The sequence below is a fragment of the Oncorhynchus tshawytscha genome, unplaced genomic scaffold (assembly GCF_018296145.1).
Source record: "Oncorhynchus tshawytscha isolate Ot180627B unplaced genomic scaffold, Otsh_v2.0 Un_scaffold_3920_pilon_pilon, whole genome shotgun sequence".
NCBI classification, from domain to species: Eukaryota; Metazoa; Chordata; class Actinopteri; order Salmoniformes; family Salmonidae; genus Oncorhynchus; species Oncorhynchus tshawytscha.
The window spans coordinates 309,990-329,666 of record NW_024609812.1 but is presented as its reverse complement, the minus strand read 5'-3'; the positions used below and the strand labels follow the sequence as shown (position 1 = coordinate 329,666).

At 40.1% G+C, this 19,677-nt stretch overlaps 1 protein-coding gene across 9 annotated transcripts in view; it reads right to left on the bottom strand.

Moving 5' to 3' along the window:
* The window catches only part of col7a1l (collagen type VII alpha 1-like), a 127,753-nt gene that overhangs the window by 28,630 nt on the left and 79,446 nt on the right, over nucleotides 1–19,677 (bottom strand). For 4 of the 9 annotated variants that reach the window (XM_042318654.1, XM_042318647.1, XM_042318650.1 and 1 more), the window contains exons 61-82: nucleotides 19,254–19,298; nucleotides 19,075–19,110; nucleotides 18,965–18,991; nucleotides 18,800–18,865; nucleotides 14,274–14,336; nucleotides 13,597–13,614; nucleotides 13,286–13,324; nucleotides 13,162–13,197; nucleotides 12,930–13,061; nucleotides 12,158–12,262; nucleotides 11,719–11,904; nucleotides 11,396–11,485; nucleotides 10,964–11,008; nucleotides 10,402–10,476; nucleotides 9,873–9,962; nucleotides 9,595–9,648; nucleotides 7,518–7,607; nucleotides 5,545–5,598; nucleotides 4,143–4,232; nucleotides 2,343–2,399; nucleotides 2,119–2,172; nucleotides 716–805 (exon numbers count right to left, since the gene is read on the bottom strand). In XM_042318654.1, the coding sequence (XP_042174588.1) occupies nucleotides 716–805; nucleotides 2,119–2,172; nucleotides 2,343–2,399; nucleotides 4,143–4,232; nucleotides 5,545–5,598; nucleotides 7,518–7,607; nucleotides 9,595–9,648; nucleotides 9,873–9,962; nucleotides 10,402–10,476; nucleotides 10,964–11,008; nucleotides 11,396–11,485; nucleotides 11,719–11,904; nucleotides 12,158–12,262; nucleotides 12,930–13,061; nucleotides 13,162–13,197; nucleotides 13,286–13,324; nucleotides 13,597–13,614; nucleotides 14,274–14,336; nucleotides 18,800–18,865; nucleotides 18,965–18,991; nucleotides 19,075–19,110; nucleotides 19,254–19,298 (1,542 nt within the window). The remainder of the gene's footprint in view (nucleotides 1–715; nucleotides 806–2,118; nucleotides 2,173–2,342; nucleotides 2,400–4,142; nucleotides 4,233–5,544; nucleotides 5,599–7,517; nucleotides 7,608–9,594; nucleotides 9,649–9,872; nucleotides 9,963–10,401; nucleotides 10,477–10,963; nucleotides 11,009–11,395; nucleotides 11,486–11,718; nucleotides 11,905–12,157; nucleotides 12,263–12,929; nucleotides 13,062–13,161; nucleotides 13,198–13,285; nucleotides 13,325–13,596; nucleotides 13,615–14,273; nucleotides 14,337–18,799; nucleotides 18,866–18,964; nucleotides 18,992–19,074; nucleotides 19,111–19,253; nucleotides 19,299–19,677) is intronic. The other 5 variants (XM_042318648.1, XM_042318649.1, XM_042318651.1 and 2 more) reach the window with 5 other exon arrangements.

The following is a 19,677-nucleotide window of genomic DNA, read 5'->3' as shown; positions in this document are numbered from 1 at the left end:
CCCCATGGGGTGAGATCTTGCGTGGAGCCCCAGATCGAGGGAGATTATCAGTGGTCTTGTATGTCTTCCATTTCCTAATAATTGCACCCACAGTTGATTTCTTCAAACCAAGCTGCTTACCTATTGCAGATTCAGTCTTCCCAGCCTGGTGCAGGTCTACAATTTTGTTTCTGGTGTCCTTTGACAGCTCTTTGGTCTTGGCCATAGTGGAGTTTGGAGTGTGACTGTTTGAGGTTGTGGACAGGTGTCTTTTATACTGATAACAAGTTCAAACAGGTGCCATTAATACAGGTAATGAGTGGAGGACAGAGGAGCCTCTTAAAGAAGAAGTTACAGGTCTGTGAGAGCCAGAAATCTTGCTTGTTTGTAGGTGACCAAATACTTATTTTCCACCATAATTTGCAAATAAATTCATTAAAAATCCTATAATGTGATTTTCTGGATTTTTTTTCTCATTTTGTCTGTCATAGTTGAAGTGTACCTATGATACAAATTACAGGCCTCTCTCATGTTTTTAAGTGGGAGACCTTGCACAATTGGTGGCTGACTAAATACTTTTTTGCCCCACTGTATAAATCAGTAATGACCACTACTGGACAGAATGCTGTATGTACATTTCCTGGTTCAAAGGTCAAAATGACATTTTTTACTATCCGTTGTCTTTACTATCATTTTTCTATATCTAGAGAGACAGTGGCAAAGCAAAAGTGTTCACCTCTTTGCTCATTCCATGTAGTGTGCTTTCTGTTGTGATTTCAAACTCCCCTTGCTTTTCCATTGACAGTAAGGGATCATCTGTGGAATCCTTCAACAAAAAATAAGAATAACTATGAAAAACATTCCATTCTAAAACACTTTTACAAACGTCACAAAATAATGACAGCATTATACTGGTGAGTGAGACAGTCATCTGAGTTCGACACACAAACCACATTTTATAACAGGTGTGGTGTGTCATCAATACACTGGCATATAATGATGAACGAATCAATTCCTAGTAATTCATTATTTTCAGGGAAGTGGGTGGGGACCCTAATCAACTATATGACTTCCACATTTTGTCTCTAGAGATGTACACATGCAAGGTCAACAACACACCCTCCTCATGAATGTTTGTGATGGACTCATTAATACATGTATTGCATCTGAGTAATTCAGTTTCAGGTACCTTCTTTTAACTCAGTAATCATTTCAGTTTGTAGAGTTTGAATTAGGAGGGTTCCCACACTATGCTGATCACTACCATAACACAATCAGGGCACTGCTATAAGACTCAAAGTATTGGTGTGGATAATGGGCAGCCCAGTGAGCTAAAAATGTTATTGGAAAAGTTAATTTTGGTTGCAGCTCTTGACATTACCATTCAGGCAAAGTTCAGAGGTCATGCACCAATGCATGCTGGGATACAGTATGTATGTCTTCCATTGTAAGTTTGCCCAATTGTGTTCAATCTTTAAGTCAAATATATATTTAGTTTATTTAAGTCTTTAAAAAAAAAAATTCACACAGGCCTAATAATTAATGTTTAAAATTGGAATTGTGGTACGTTCTGCACTGGTGAAATGTTCACAGTTTTTAGTCAGACGAAAGATCTCAACGTACGCAGTGATGACAAGTGCTCAGATCACTACGATGGTTGGCCAATCATTATTATGACACAATCTGACTATGTATTCATGTTATTGAACACTGGGCAGGGCTTTCTTTTGGGAAATTCTAATCAACCAAGAAACACATAAAGAAGATAAGTTAGAAAATATAAATGATATCAATTACCTACAACCTTTGTTTTGGAATGCCAATGATAATCCTTGGATCAAAGCACTTTGCATCACATTCATACACCCACAGTCCAACGGAGGCATACATGAACTGAAACACCATTAGTAAAGATGAATAGAAGGCTAGTTGTGTCCATTTTACACCTCATATCCCTCAGGATCATGGTTAGTAAAGACGAATAGAAGTTTAGTTGTGCCCATTTACACCTCATATCCCTCAGGATCATGGTTAGTAAAGATGAATAGAAGGCTAGTTGTGTCCATTTACACCTCATATCCCTCAGGATCATAGTTAGTAAAGCGTCAGGTAGAATCATGCAGTCAGTCACAGACTTACCTTCTCTGTTTCTTCCGTTGTGCTGGAAAGGATAGGTGTGATAAATTCCCCCTGCTTCGGAACAAAGTGTAGTATGTTTCAAGAACAATATATAATACAGCAAACACACACACACAGTCACATAGCCTTCTACCACTCAACTCAGAGCTGTCCATGGTGCTGGCTCTGCTTGACACAGTTCGCACTTTACAAAGTATCTCAGGAAAAGAGCTCCAGTTTCATACCTTTTCACTGTCACCTGGTGACTGGGATGGATATGGACCTAAAGTTGTCATGCCACTCTAAGAAACATGGACATACAGTGGGGCAAAAACGTATTTAGTCAGCCACCAATTGTGCAAGTTCTCCCACTTAAAAAGATGAGAGTGGCCTGTAATTTTCATCATAGGTACACTTCAACTATGACAGACAAAATGAGAAAAAGAAATCCAGAAAATCACATTGTAGGATTTTTAATGAATTTATTTGCAAATTATGGTGGAAAATAAGTATTTGGTCAATAACAAAAGTTTATCTCAATACTTTGTTATATACCCTTTGTTGGCAATGACAGAGGTCAAACGTTTTCTGTAAGTCTTCACATACTGTTGCTGGTATTTTGGCCCATTCCTCCATGCAGATCTCCTCTAGAGCAGTGATGTTTTGGGGCTGTTGCTGGGCAACACAGACTTTCAACTCCCTCCAAAGATTTTCTATGGTGTTGTGATCTGGAGACTGGCTAGGCCACTTCAGGACCTTGAAATGCTTCTTACGAAGCTACTCCTTCGTTGCCCGGGTGGTGTGTTTGGGATCATTGTCATGCTGAAAGACCCAGCCACGTTTCATCTTCAATGCCCTTGCTGATGGAAGGAGGTTTTCACTCAAAATCTCACGATACATGGCCCCATTCATTCTTTCCTTTACACGGATCAGTCGTCCTGGTCCCTTTGCAGAAAAACAGCCCCAAAGCATGATGTTTCCACCCCCATGCTTCACAGTAGGTATGGTGTTCTTTGGATGCAACTCAGCATTCTTTGTCCTCCAAACACGACGAGTTGAGTTTTTACCAAAAAGTTATATTTTGGTTTCATCTGACCATATGACATTCTCCCGATCATCCAAATGCTCTCTAGCAAACTTCAGACGGGCCTGGACATGTACTGGCTTAAGCAGGGGGACACGTCTGGCACTGCAGGATTTGAGTCCCTGGCGGCGTAGTGTGGTACTGATGGTAGGCTTTGTTACTTTGGTCCCAGCTCTCTGCAGGTCATTCACTAGGTCCCCCCGTGTGGTTCTGGGATTTTTGCTCATCGTTCTTGTGATCATTTTGACCCCATGGGGTGAGATCTTGCGTGGAGCCCCAGATCGAGGGAGATTATCAGTGGTCTTGTATGTCTTCCATTTCCTAATAATTGCACCCACAGTTGATTTCTTCAAACCAAGCTGCTTACCTATTGCAGATTCAGTCTTCCCAGCCTGGTGCAGGTCTACAATTTTGTTTCTGGTGTCCTTTGACAGCTCTTTGGTCTTGGCCATAGTGGAGTTTGGAGTGTGACTGTTTGAGGTTGTGGACAGGTGTCTTTTATACTGATAACAAGTTCAAACAGGTGCCATTAATACAGGTAACGAGTGGAGGACAGAGGAGCCTCTTAAAGAAGAAGTTACAGGTCTGTGAGAGCCAGAAATCTTGCTTGTTTGTAGGTGACCAAATACTTATTTTCCACCATAATTTGCAAATAAATTCATTAAAAATCCTATAATGTGATTTTCTGGATTTTTTTTCTCATTTTGTCTGTCATAGTTGAAGTGTACCTATGATAAGAATTACAGGCCTCTCTCATGTTTTTAAGTGGGAGACCTTGCACAATTGGTGGCTGACTAAATACTTTTTTGCCCCACTGTATAATCAGTAATGACCACTACTGGACAGAATGCTGTATGTACATTTCCTGGTTCAAAGGTCAAAATGACATTTTTTACTATCCGTTGTCTTTACTATCATTTTTCTATATCTAGAGAGACAGTGGCAAAGCAAAAGTGTTCACCTCTTTGCTCATTCCATGTAGTGTGCTTTCTGTTGTGATTTCAAACTCCCCTTGCTTTTCCATTGACAGTAAGGGATCATCTGTGGAATCCTTCAACAAAAAATAAGAATAACTATGAAAAACATTCCATTCTAAAACACTTTTACAAACGTCACAAAATAATGACAGCATTATACTGGTGAGTGAGACAGTCATCTGAGTTCGACACACAAACCACATTTTATAACAGGTGTGGTGTGTCATCAATACACTGGCATATAATGATGAACGAATCAATTCCTAGTAATTCATTATTTTCAGGGAAGTGGGTGGGGACCCTAATCAACTATATGACTTCCACATTTTGTCTCTAGAGATGTACACATGCAAGGTCAACAACACACCCTCCTCATGAATGTTTGTGATGGACTCATTAATACATGTATTGCATCTGAGTAATTCAGTTTCAGGTACCTTCTTTTAACTCAGTAATCATTTCAGTTTGTAGAGTTTGAATTAGGAGGGTTCCCACACTATGCTGATCACTACCATAACACAATCAGGGCACTGCTATAAGACTCAAAGTATTGGTGTGGATAATGGGCAGCCCAGTGAGCTAAAAATGTTATTGGAAAAGTTAATTTTGGTTGCAGCTCTTGACATTACCATTCAGGCAAAGTTCAGAGGTCATGCACCAATGCATGCTGGGATACAGTATGTATGTCTTCCATTGTAAGTTTGCCCAATTGTGTTCAATCTTTAAGTCAAATATATATTTAGTTTATTTAAGTCTTTAAAAAAAAAAATTCACACAGGCCTAATAATTAATGTTTAAAATTGGAATTGTGGTACGTTCTGCACTGGTGAAATGTTCACAGTTTTTAGTCAGACGAAACATCTCAACGTACGCAGTGATGACAAGTGCTCAGATCACTACGATGGTTGGCCAATCATTATTATGACACAATCTGACTATGTATTCATGTTATTGAACACTGGGCAGGGCTTTCTTTTGGGAAATTCTAATCAACCAAGAAACACATAAAGAAGATAAGTTAGAAAATATAAATGATATCAATTACCTACAACCTTTGTTTTGGAATGCCAATGATAATCCTTGGATCAAAGCACTTTGCATCACATTCATACGCCTACAGTCCAATGGAGGCATACATGAACTGAAACACCATTAGTAAAGATGAATAGAAGGCTAGTTGTGTCCATTTACACCTCATATCCCTCAGGATCATGGTTAGTAAAGACGAATAGAAGTTTAGTTGTGCCCATTTACACCTCATATCCCTCAGGATCATGGTTAGTAAAGTTGAATAGAAGTTTAGTTGTGTCCATTTACACCTCATATCCCTCAGGATCATAGTTAGTAAAGCGTCAGGTAGAATCATGCAGTCAGTCACAGACTTACCTTCTCTGTTTCTTCCGTTGTGCTGGAAAGGATAGGTGTGATAAATTCCCCCTGATTCGAACAAAGTGTAGTATGTTTCAAGAACAATATATAATACAGCAAACATTTACACACAGTCACATAGCCTTCTCCACTCAACTCAGAGCTGTCCATGGTGCTGGCTCTGCTTGAAAGATGAATTTACAAGTATCTCAGGAAAAGAGCTCCAGTTTCATACCTTTTCACTGTCTCCTGACTGGGATGGATATGGACAAAGTTGTCATGCCACTCTAAGAAACATGGACATACAGTGGGGCAAAAACGTATTTAGTCAGCCACCAATTGTGCAAGTTCTCCCACTTAAAAGATGAGAGTGGCCTGTAATTTTCATCATAGGTACACTTCAACTATGACAGACAAAATGAGAAAAAGAAATCCAGAAAATCACATTGTAGGATTTTTAATGAATTTATTTGCAAATTATGTAAGTATTTGGTCAATAACAAAAGTTTCTCAATACTTTGTTATATACCCTTTGTTGGCAATGACAGAGGTCAAACGTTTTCTGTATGTCTTCACATACTGTTGCTGGTATTTTGGCCCATTCCTCCATGCAGATCTCCTCTAGAGCAGTGATGTTTTGGGGCTGTTGCTGGGCAACACAGACTTTCAACTCCCTCCAAAGATTTTCTATGGTGTTGTGATCTGGAGACTGGCTAAAGACCTTGAAATGCTTCTTACGAAGCTACTCCTTCGTTGCCCGGGTGGTGTGTTTGGGATCATTGTCATGCTGAAAGACCCAGCCACGTTTCATCTTCAATGCCCTTGCTGATGGAAGGAGGTTTTCACTCAAAATCTCACGATACATGGCCCCATTCATTCTTTCCTTTACACGGATCAGTCGTCCTGGTCCCTTTGCAGAAAAACAGCCCCAAAGCATGATGTTTCCACCCCCATGCTTCACAGTAGGTATGGTGTTCTTTGGATGCAACTCAGCATTCTTTGTCCTCCAAACACGACGAATTGAGTTTTTACCAAAAAGTTATATTTTGTTTCATCTGACCATTTGACATTCTCCCGATCATCCAAATGCTCTCTAGCAAACTTCAGACGGGCCTGGACATCAACTGGCTTAAGCAGGGGGACACGTCTGGCACTGCAGGATTTGAGTCCCTGGCGGCGTAGTGTGGTACTGATGGTAGGCTTTGTTACTTTGGTCCCAGCTCTCTGCAGGTCATTCACTAGGTCCCCCGTGTGGTTCTGGGATTTTTGCTCACCGTTCTTGTGATCATTTTGACCCCATGGGGTGAGATCTTGGAACAAAGTGGAGCCCCAGATCGAGGGAGATTATCAGTGGTCTTGTATGTCTTCCATTTCCTAATAATTGCAGCCCAAGTTGATTTCTTCAAACCAAGCTGCTTACCTATTGCAGATTCTCTTCCCAGCCTGGTGCAGGTCTACAATTTTGTTTCTGGTGTCCTTTGACAGCTCTTTGGTCTTGGCCATAGTGGAGTTTGGAGTGTGACTGTTTGAGGTTGTGGACAGGTGTCTTTTATACTGATAACAAGTTCAAACAGGTGCCATTAATACAGGTAAGTGGAGGACAGAGGAGCCTCTTAAAGAAGAAGTTACAGGTCTGTGAGAGCCAGAAATCTTGCTTGTTTGTAGGTGACCAAATACTTATTTTCCACCATAATTTGCAAATAAATTCATTAAAAATCCTATAATGTGATTTTCTGGGATTTTGTCTGTCATAGTTGAAGTGTACCTATGATAAGAATTACAGGCCTCATGTTTTTAAGTGGGAGACCTTGCACAATTGGTGGCTGACTAAATACTTTTTGCCCCACTGTATAATCAGTAATGACCACTACTGGACAGAATGCTGTATGTACATTTCCTGGTTCAAAGGTCAAAATGACATTTTTTACTATCCGTTGTCTTTACTATCATTTTTCTATATCTAGAGATACAATGGCAAAGGAAGTGTTCACCTCTTTGCTCATTCCATGTAGTGTGCTTTCTGTTGTGATTTCAAACTCCCCTTGCTTTTCCATTGACAGTAAGGGATCATCTGTGGAATCCTTCAACAAAAATTAAGAATAACTATGAAAAACATTCCATTCTAAAACACTTTTACAAACGTCACAAAATAATGACAGCATTATACTGGTGAGTGAGACAGTCATCTGAGTTCGACACGCAAACCACAATTAACAACAGGTATATAACTGGCATATAATGATAAACTAATCAATTCCTAATAATTCATTATTTTCAGGGAAGTGGGTGGGGACCCTAATCAACTATATGACTTCCACATTTTGTCTCTAGAGATGTACACATGCAAGGTCAACAACACACCCTCCTCATGAATGTGTGTGATGGACTCATTAATACATGTATTGCATCTGAGTAATTCAGTTTCAGGTACCTTCTTTTAACTCAGTAATCATTTCAGTTTGTAGAGTTTGAATTAGGAGGGTTCCCACACTATGCTGATCACTACCATAACACAATCAGGGCACTGCTATAAGACTCAAAGTATTGGTGTGGATAATGGGCAGCCCAGTGAGCTAAAAATGTTATTGGAAAAGTTAATTTTGGTTGCAGCTCTTGACATTACCATTCAGGCAAAGTTCAGAGGTCATGCACCAATGCATGCTGGGATACAGTATGTATGTCTTCCATTGTAAGTTTGCCCAATTGTGTTCAATCTTTAAGTCAAATATATATTTAGTTTATTTAAGTCTTTAAAAAAACATTTTTCACACAGGCCTAATAATTAATGTTTAAAATTGGAATTGTGGTACGTTCTGCACTGGTGAAATGTTCACAGTTGATAGACAGACGAAAGATCTCAACGTACGCAGTGATGACAAGTGCTCAGATCACTACGATGGTTGGCCAATCATTATTATGACACAATCTGACTATGTATTCATGTTATTGAACACTGGGCAGGGCTTTCTTTTGGGAAATTCTAATCAACCAAGAAACACATAAAGAAGATAAGTTAGAAAATATAAATGATATCAATTACCTACAACCTTTGTATTGGAATGTCAATGATAATCATTGGATCAAAGCACTTTGCATCACATTCATACACCCACAGTCCAACGGAGGCATACATGAACTGAAACACCATTAGTAAAGATGAATAGAAGGCTAGTTGTGTCCATTTACACCTCATATCCCTCAGGATGGTTAGTAAAGACGAATAGAAGGCTAGTTGTGTCCATTTACACCTCATATCCCTCAGGATGGTTAGTAAAGATGAATAGAAGGCTAGTTGTGTCCATATACACCTCATATCCCTCAGGATCATGGTTAGTAAAGACAAATAGAAGTCTAGTTGTGTCCATTTACACTTCATATCCCTCAGGATCATGGTTAGTAAAGACGAATAGAAGGCTTGTTGTGTCCATTTACACCTCATATCCCTCAGGATCATGGTTAGTAAAGATGAATAGAAGTCTAGTTGTGTCCATTTACACCTCATATCCCTCAGGATCATGGTTAGTAAAGACGAATAGAAGGCTAGTTGTGTCCATTTACACCTCATATCCCTCAGGATCATGGTTAGTAAAGATGAATATAAATCTAGTTATGTCCATTTACACCTCATATCCCTCAGGATCATGGTTAGTAAAGATGAATAGAAGTCTAGTTGTGTCCATTTACACCTCATATCCCTCAGGATCATGGTTAGTAAAGATGAATATAAATCTAGTTGTGTCCATTTACACCTCATATCCCTCAGGATCATGGTTAGTAAAGATGAATAGAAGTCTAGTTGTGTCCATTTACACCTCATATCCCTCAGGATCATGGTTAGTAAAGATGAATAGTAATCTAGTTGTGTCCATTTACACCTCATATCCCTCAGGATCATGGTTAGTAAAGATGAATAGTAATCTAGTTGTGTCCATTTACACCTCATATCCCTCAGGATCATGGTTATAAAAGATGAATATAAATCTAGTTGTGTCCATTTACACCTCATATCCCTCAGGATCATGGTTAGTAAAGCGTCAGGTAGAATCTTGCAGTCAGTCACAGACTTACCTTCTCTGTTTCTTCCGTTGTGCTCGGAAGGATAGGTGTGATGAATTCCCCCTGCTTCGGAAACAAAGTGTAGTATGTTTCATGAACAATATATAATACAGCAAACACACACATGCCACTCTAAGAAACATGGACATATAATCAGCAATGACCTCTACTGGATAGAATGCCGTATGTACATTTCCTGGTTCAAAGGTCAAAATGACATATTTTACTATCCGTTGTCTTTACTATCATTTTTCTATATCTAGAGATACAATGGCAAAGGAAGTGTTCACCTCTTTGCTCATTCCATGTAGTGTGCTTTCTGTTGTGATTTCAAACTCCCCTTGCTTTTCCATTGACAGTAAGGGATCATCTGTGGAATCCTTCAACAAAAATTAAGAATAACTATGAAAAACATTCCATTCTAAAACACTTTTACAAACGTCACAAAATAATGACAGCATTACTGGTGAGTGATTCATTAATTAATGTATTGCATCTGAGTAATTGAGTTTCAGCTACCTTATTTTAACTCAGTAATCATTTGAGTTTGTAGAGTTTGAATTAGGAGGGTTACCACACTATGCTGATCACTACCATAACACAATCAGGGCACTGCTATAAGACTCAAAGTATTGGTGTGGGTAATGGGCAGCCCCATTAGGTAAATGTGTCATTCCAACCCAGATCCCTGAGGTGTACTAGGAAAGGTGGCGTCATAGGGTGTCCACCCACAGATGTAATACTGTAGTTAGGATTAATAGTTTGTACCAATCAAATAATTAGGAATGTTAATTTACATCTCACTTGACAGTTACTTACCTCATATTCATAACTGTACTCATCCCCATCGTATAATTCCTCCTCCTCCGCTTCCTCTTCCTCCTCTGTACTCGTCTTCAGAGAGGAGAGAAAAAGGGGAGTCCCATATGTAAATGGGATCAAGAGGACATAGCTTTCATAAACATGTCTATCATAATCATGTAATTGACCAAAAGCAGCAAAGAGAGAGTACAGGACATGACTTACAAGTCCAAAACAATAAGGACAAAATAAAAAAGCAAGTTAGGAGAAAGAAAATCATGCTTTTAGTCATTTTAAAATGTCTGTTATGATGATGTAATACCTTTTATTGGTCAAGTTAGGCACAGCAAGTACAGTTCAATAAGCTTAGTTTTAATTTAGGTTTAGAATTCGATAAATGTTATGTTTGCTTAGAAAGAAATGATAGTAATTATTTTCTCACTGTCATTTGAAGGAGTTGAGGTTAAAACAGGTGAGGGTGACATGCTTAGCAACAGACTGTGACAACGTAAATGTTAGACATGTTTAGTTTGGGCATTTATATGGTTATTTTGACTACATCTTTAGTTTGGGCGTTTACCAGGCGTTGTCTTTGCCTCTTATGTCGTCCTTTCTGTCCCTTGCCCTGGTTCAGAATTTCACAGTTAAAAGTTGTAATGCTTTATAGGAAATACAGATCTAACATGCTGTGGTAGTTGTGGTCAAAGATATTTATATCTGTGTCATGGGCTGATTCATGGGAGAGAAAATGATCGCTAAAAAAATATGTAAATTTAAGAAAATGTTAAAGGGAAAGTTGACATATTTTCTTTTACAGTATCTATTTAGACCTATTTAAATATAACATTTGCTTGTATAGTCATGAATACAAATAGGTTGTGAACAACTTACATTTAATTGCATAATTTATGTCCAAATTACACACTTTTCTCAAATTTTGAAATGGATTTGAACCCAACAAGGTTGTGTTTATCAGATGTAAAACAAAAAGATCTACTTGTAGTGACATCACCTTCCGTTCTCGACTCTTCTTTTTCTTCAAGGAGTCTTCCCCACTGAGGAGAACACTTTCTACTATTGCCCCTGGTACCTCAGAGACCCTCTAAAACACACACACACACACACACACACACACACACACACACACACACACACACACACACACACACACACACACACACACACACACACACACACACACACACACACACACACACACCTTGTACTATTCATAGTTCACTTTTAAACGTTAATTTGACAGCCACTGTTTGGTTGTGGTTTTGAGTAGAGCCAGTGTTTTGGCTGTGGGGTTTGAGTAGAAGAGGTACCCCTTACCTCTTCAGACGTTGTGTTGTTAAATGTTGAGTTTGATAAAGGCAACTTGGGCGAGGGAGCTTCACTGAAGTCCTCGTCCACTGTCAGTGTTCCCTCTATCCTCCCCACGTCTTGGACCCCATTCAGACCATTAAGAGGGGTGAGGCTCCAGAATGTGGGGCCCTCCACCGTTTCATTCAAAGCATCCTTCATGAGATAGAGACCTGGATGAATAACTACATACTGTAGTACAACAGTGTATCTGTTCGGATACATAAACAGACTGGGCTTTATAATATGGGTTGATTTCTGGGATACAGATAAAGACTAGTCGTGGACTAAAAACAATACTCATTTGAGAATCTCCATAGAACTAGCTTTTTTTGTGTTAGGGTTAGGCTTAATATGTGTGAGGGAAAGCGTTCCTATGTCATGTAGCATGTTTGGAGTGGATACTCACAGAGTTAGGTTCTGGTAGCTGTCTGTCTAGGTCAGAGTCAACTGCCTCCTCTATGGTGTCCATCTCTGTCAGAGGCTCCTTGGAGATCTCATACTTTACAGTTCTCTGTTCAAAACACACACTCATGAGTCCAGCACTAACACACTCATGAGTCCAACACTAGCACACTCATGAGTCCAACACTAACACACTCATGAGTCCAGCACTAACACACTCATGAGTCCAGCACTAACACACTCATGAGTCCAACACTAACACACTCATGAGTCCAACACTAACACACTCATGAGTCCAGCACTAACACACTCATGAATCCAACACTAACACACTCATGAGTCCAACACTAAAACACTCATGAGTCCAACACTAACACACTCATGAGTCCAACACTAACACACTCATGAGTCCAGCACTAACACACTCATGAGTCCAACACTAACACACTCATGAGTCCAGCACTAACACACTCATGAGTCCAGCACTAACACACTCATGAGTCCAACACTAACACACTCATGAGTCCAGCACTAACACACTTATGAGTCCAACACTAACACACTCATGAGTCCAGCACTATCTAAGAGTTCTGATACCAGGCTTGTCACCAGGGTTATGGTAAATTACATTTCAATTCAGTCAATTCAGAATGAGAATTGACATTCCAATTCCAATTTTCCTTATTGAACTTCTCCCAGGAATAACCCACTAAATGACCAGGTATGTCCCCTGGTGTGATTAGGGTTGAAGAGATATGCATGGACTGTGTACATACTGTGTAGTCAGTAATAATGTTGGAGCCGTGTTTCTCCTTCTCATTGACTCTCCTAGAGGTGGTTAGCTCCTGCAGAAGCTCCTCCATGCCGTCCTGCAGCAGCCTGTCAATCAGTGCCTTCAGCAAGGGCAGCTGGGAAACAGAGTCTTTCTTAATGAGACAGCCACCTTGGGCAGTGAAATGAAAAACTTTGAACTACAAAACTGTTTGGGATTCGGAGTCAAGAGCTTACCCTTATGCCATAGTCTTCAAACATTACTTCAATGTTCTAGGAAGGAGAAAATAAAACATTTTTTCCAAGATTTGTTGTTTTCCATTAAATGTATGTGCCATTAATGTAGTTCTGAGATGTCTACCTTCATGTCAGCTGCTTTCCCTGGAAGACCAGCGTCACCCTGAGGAATAGGAGCATGACAGATCAAAACCATGTCCTTTCCAAAGTCCTCACTTATTTTATTTCACTGACTGGATGTGTGAAACAATATTTGGTAACACTTTATAATACATTTCATGAATAAGCACGAATAAATCATTATTTTTTACTGAGAACACATTACTTTCTTTCCTTTCAATCCGCTCTCTCCTTGCTCTCCCTGAACATATAAAGTAGACATTACAATTCCACATCAGTTATATCTTCAATCATCAATAAAGTAAAGAAATGTACCTTCATCCCTGGTGGACCCTAAACACAGAGACAGAGGAGCAGAGAGGGAAACATGCATTCAGAATGCATGATATCAAGCACATTCCACATACAAGTCTAAAGCTAAGCCCAGCTAGCCACTTTTGGATCATATCAACTCATATAAATCACATGTCCTATATAGGATCATATGTAATCAATCAATCAATACACCATCCATCCACAAACCCACCAACCCACCATTCATCCATCCACCAATCCACCATCCATCCATCCATCAATCCATCCATCCACCAACCCACCATCCATCCACCAATCAATCCATCCACCAACCCATCAATCCATCCAACCTCAAATTCACCGATCCACCCATCCACCAATCCATCCATCCATCCACCAACCCAACAATCCATCCATCCAATCCACCCACCCACCCATACATCATCCACCCACCAATCCATCCATCCATCCACCCATCAATCCATCCACCCACCCATCAATCTATCAATCCACCAATCCACCCACCAATCCACCAATCCATCCAATCCATCCACCAATCCATCCATGTCAATCAATCAATCAACATATACAGTATACACATCTTGCCAGGCAGTTGTTGGGTGTAGATGCTGCAGCTGACTATGCCCATTAGATTAAATTATAGATAGAACCATGCAGAGTATGAACATTGTGCTTACTTTAGCCCCAGGAGGTCCCATTGGCAAAGGGAATGCCTGTCTCATCTCTTCAAGGGTGGCACCCTGGGAACATTCATCAACAATACAGTCAGAGGCAGTCTGACTGTATCTATGCTGCAATACAGCCAGAGGCAGTCTGACTGTATCTATGCTGCAATACAGCCAGAGGCAGTCTGACTGTATCTATGCTGCAATACAGCCAGAGGCAGTCTGACTGTATCTATGCTGCAATACAGCCAGAGGCAGTCTGACTGTATCTATGCTGCAATACAGCCAGAGGCAGTCTGACTGTATCTATGCTGCAATACAGCCAGGGGCAGTCTGACTGTATCTATGCTGCAATACAGCCAGAGGCAGTCTGACTGTATCTATGCTGCAATACAGCCAGAGGCAGTGTATCTATGCTGCAATACAGCCAGAGGCAGTCTGACTGTATCTATGCAGCAATACAGCCAGAGGCAGTCTGACTAGGCTCATTAGAGCTCATTTCCTGGGGATTTTATGTCCAAAAACAAAAATTATGAATACATATATATATATATTTTTTTAAACAGTAACAAAATAATATATATATACATACAGTACAGTTTGGACACACCTACTCATTCCAGGGTTTCTCTTAATGTTTGACTATTTTCTACATTGTAGAATAATAGTCTTGACATCAAAACAATGAAAAAACACAAAGGGAATCATGTAGTAACCAAAAAAGTATATAATATATTTTATATTTGAGATTCTTCAAAGTAGTCACCCTTTGCCTTGATGAAAGCTTTGCACAGTCTTGGCATTCTCTCAACCAGCTTCATGAGGAAGTCACCTGGAATGCATTTCAGTTAACAGGTGTGCCTTGTTAAAAGTTAATTTGTGGAATTTCTTGTCTTCTTAATGCGTTTGAGCCAGTCAGTTGTGTTGTGACAAGGTAGGGGTAGTATAATGAAGATAGCCCTATTTGGTAAAAGACCAAGTCCATATTATGGCAAGGACAGCTCAAATAAGCAAAGAGAAGCGACAGTCTATCATTACTTTAAGGCATGAAGGTAGTCAATCCGGAACATTTCAAAAACGTTGAAAGTTTCTTCAAGTGCAGTCGCAAAAACCATCATGCACTATGATGAAACTGGCTCTCATGAGGACCGTGTCATGTCTTTGGCATCATTAAAGGTGAAGACTGTTATTTTATCAAATAAATTCTCTATAATTATTATTATGTGATTAAACTAATCATGTACATTTAATAAACTAGGAAGTTGGGGCACCATGGAAAATCTTCAGATTACAAAGTTATAATTTTCCTAATATAACTCTTCAGATATTTTAATATCTGATCAATTAGTCCTGTATTAATTAATGATTCTTTACCTTACGTCACTCTCATTTCAAACTTCGTAGAATTCTCTGTTATCTGCACGAACCCAGCCTAAACTATAAATCATCCATTCACCAATTGGCTTAATCATTTATTTACTAACTAATCACAGAAATGCATAAACAAACAAATTGTTGATATTGGTTCCTAACAACGATAGGGAATATTCCCTAAGGGCTAAGCCGATATGACGGCTTGGTGGACAAAGGAAAGGGGGCGGAGACCGATAAAGGAGCTGGAAAGACAACAAAAGGGCTTCACTTCACAGTGGATAATTAAATTAATTGAAATGCTAATCCTTCGCACATGAACGCTCGCTCATTCGGGAATAATTACAATCAATATATTTACAGCCATATGTCGTTGCTATCTTCTCTGTTGGAATTGTCGGTCCGTCTGCTGGAGAGTCAGTTCATCAGAGAGTGGTTGTAGGTCTATCTGCAGCTCCTGATAGTGTCTGTTGTAATGGTACGTCAGGTGTCCATTGTTCTTAGAATGGATGTTTCGGCGGTTGTCGGTATTCGCATCCCAGGTTTACAGAATTTCTAGCTGCAGACTAGTAATTAGTATCTAAGATTTTCTCTTATTCTGTAGGAATCAATAGTCTCAGAGTTTAACCATTGCCAGCCGTGTAGCCAATGCGCCACATGGTATGGTTTTCCAGTCTTGGTACTCAACTATTCGCAATCACAGCTCACACTGGGGGTTTGCTTAGTCTGAAGAGGATTTCCTCAGGAGGGGTTTTTATTCGTAACAATAGAAAAGGGCGGTTCCATGACGCCAGATCATGTCTGTGCTCACGGGGGCGTGGCCACTGACTAGTTAAACTTTACAGGGAATACAATTCTCTCATTCCAAAGGTTAACATCACAAATAGTTTCATCTTTACTCATTCATTTTATACAAGAATTAGATGCAAACCCCATAATTGAGAAATGTACACATTCAGAGATATAGTTGTGTGATATAGTTGTGTGTGTTTCCTGTCCTCCATGAGGTCACCAAATGAAACATACTCGTCATACCCATCCCTTAAGTGTCCACGGACCCTTCCCACATTCTTACAAGTGGACATATAATTTAATTCCCCCATTTTGGGGATTTAGGAGTTCAGCCAAGTGAAATCCTTTGTTCACTCTGTGGTCTCTCTCTCTGCATGACCAGGGGGAGAGAGTCTCTGCCATGAATTTATGGCCTGAGATAACAGAACCTGGGTGTAGGAGAGAGTGAGAGAGAGGGGAAAGCCACAATCTACACCAAGAAATGCCACGTAATGACAACCGCCACAGGAAAGGAAGACCCAGAGTTCCCTCTGCTGCAGAGGATAAGTTCATTTGAGTTACCAGCCTCAGAAATTGCAGCCCAAATAAATGCTTCACAGAGTTCAAGTAACAGACACATCTCAACATCAACTGTTCAGAGGAGACTGTGTGAATCAGGCCATCATGGTCGAATTGCTGCAAATAAACCACTACTAAAGGACACCAATAAGAAGAAGAGACTTGCTTGGGCCAAGAAACATGAGCAATGGACATTAGAACGGTGGAAATCTGTCCTTTGGTCTGATGAGTCCAACTTTTAGATTTTTGGTTCCAACCGCCGTGTCTTTATGAGACGCAGAGTAGGTGAACGGATAATCTCCGCATGTGTAGTTCCCACCGTGAAGCATAGAGGAGGAGGTGTGATGGTTTGGAGGTGCATTGCTGGTGACACTGTCTGTGATTTAGAATTCAAGGCACACTTAACGAGCATGGCTACCACAGCATTCTGCAGCGATACGCCATCCCATCTGGTTTGCACTTAGTGGGACTATAATTTGTTTTTCAACAGGACAATGAGCCAACACACCTCTGTATAAGGGCTACAACCCCCTTGGGTTGTGCCGTGGCGGAGATCTTTGTGGGCTATACTCAGCCAGGATGGTAAGTTGGTGGTTGAAGATATCCCTCTAGTGGTGTGGGGGCTGTGCTTTGGCAAAGTGGGTGGGGTTATATCCTTCCTGTTTGGCCCTGTCCGGGGGTGTCCTTGGATGGGGCCACAGTGTCTCCTGACCCCTCCTGTCTCCGCCTCCAGTATTTATGCTGCAGTAGTTTATGTGTCGGGGGGCTAGGGTCAGTTTGTTATATCTGGAGTACTTCTCCTGTCCTATTCCTATTCCTGTCCTATTCGGTGTCCTGTGTGAATTTAAGTGTGCTCTCTCTAATTCTCTCTTTCTCTCTTTCTTTCTCTCTCTTGGAGGACCTGAGCCCTAGGACCATGCCTCAGGACTACCTGACATGATGACTCCTTGCTGTCCCCAGTCCACCTGGCCGTGCTGCTGCTCCAGTTTCAACTGTTCTGCCTTATTATTATTGGACCATGCTGGTCATTTTATGAACATTTGAACATCTTGGCCATGTTCTGTTATAATCTCCACCCTGCACAGCCAGAAGAGGACTGGCCACCCCACATAGCCTGGTTCCTCTCTAGGTTTCTTCCTAGGTTTTGGCCTTTCTAGGGAGTTTTTCCTAGCCACCGTGCTTCTACACCTGCATTGCTTGCTGTTTGGGGTTTTAGGCTGGGTTTCTGTACAGCACTTTGAGATATCAGCTGATGTACGAAGGGCTATATAAATACATTTGATTTGATTTGATGGAGTGCTGCATCAGATGACCTGGCCTCCACAATCACCCAAACTCAACCCAATTGAGATGGTTTGTGATGAGTTGGACCACAGAGTGAAGATAAAGCAACCAACAATTGCTCAGCATATGTGGGAACTCCTTCAAGACTGTTGGAAAAGCATTCAAGGTGAAGCTGTTTGAGAGAATGCCAAGACTGTGCTAACCTGTCATCAAGGCAAAAGGTGATTGCTTTGAAGAATCTCAAATCTCAAATATATTTAGACTTGTTTATCACTTTTTTGGTAACTACATGATTCCATATGTGTTATTTCATAGTTTTGATGTCTTCCCTATTATTCTCCAATATTCTCCAACTTTTGACTGGTATATATATAGTTTTTTTATCATATGTTTTTTACTTGGTGGGGTCAAATAAAACCACGTAGGATGCCTATTGGAGAACCCTGCAATAGACAGACGGGTTATCATGGATAATGTAGAAGATTGTTCTTACATGGTGCACCAGTTTGTAGGGAATATGGAGATGTACTTACCTCTTGTTGAGTAACCAGAACATGGGTACCAGGTGGGCCCGGAGCACCTAATTCCCCTTTTTTACCCTGGGGGGGGTGGATAGGAGAAATTAACAATTGGGCTGAATTATCATGTTAATAATTTGATGATAATTAATACTGCCTCATTAAAATAAAATAACTTACCTCAGTTCCAGATTCACCTGTATCACCCTAGGGTTAGAGACGCAAAATCACAAATATGGTTTATTGTGTTGGTGTGTTTGGGGAATAGCCAGACTTGCTCCAAATCATACCTTTTTGCCATCATCTCCTCTTTGTCCTTGCTCTCCCTGTCTCAAGAGAAGAATTAGGAGGACTTCATTATGGGGTATTTGTGGGTATTTTTTAAAGTGATCTCATTAAAATGCTGGAACAGAGCAGGAACATCAAAAAAAAATACAATATTATTTGACAAAGAGAAAAAAATGCTCACATCTTTTCCAGCCAGACCTCTCTTTCCATCAATGCCAGGTCTACCCTACATATCAAGAGGTAAATATTTCACTTACAATCTAGCAAAAAAAATCTAGCTTCAAATAATGATATAGTGTTTTTGCTATACAAATCATAGCCAAATTGTTGGAATACCTATGTACAGTTGAAGTCGGAAGTTACCATACACCTTAGCCAAATACATTTAAACTCAGTTTTTCACAATTCCTGACATTTAATCCCAGTACAAATTCCCTGTCTTAGGTCAGTTAGAGTGAGCACTTTATTTTAAGAATGGGAAATGTCAGAATAATAGTAGAGATAATGATTTATTTCAGCTTTTATTTCTTTCATCACATTCCCAGTGGGTCAGAAGTTTACATACACTCAATTAGTATTTGGTAGGATTGCCTTTAAATTGTTTA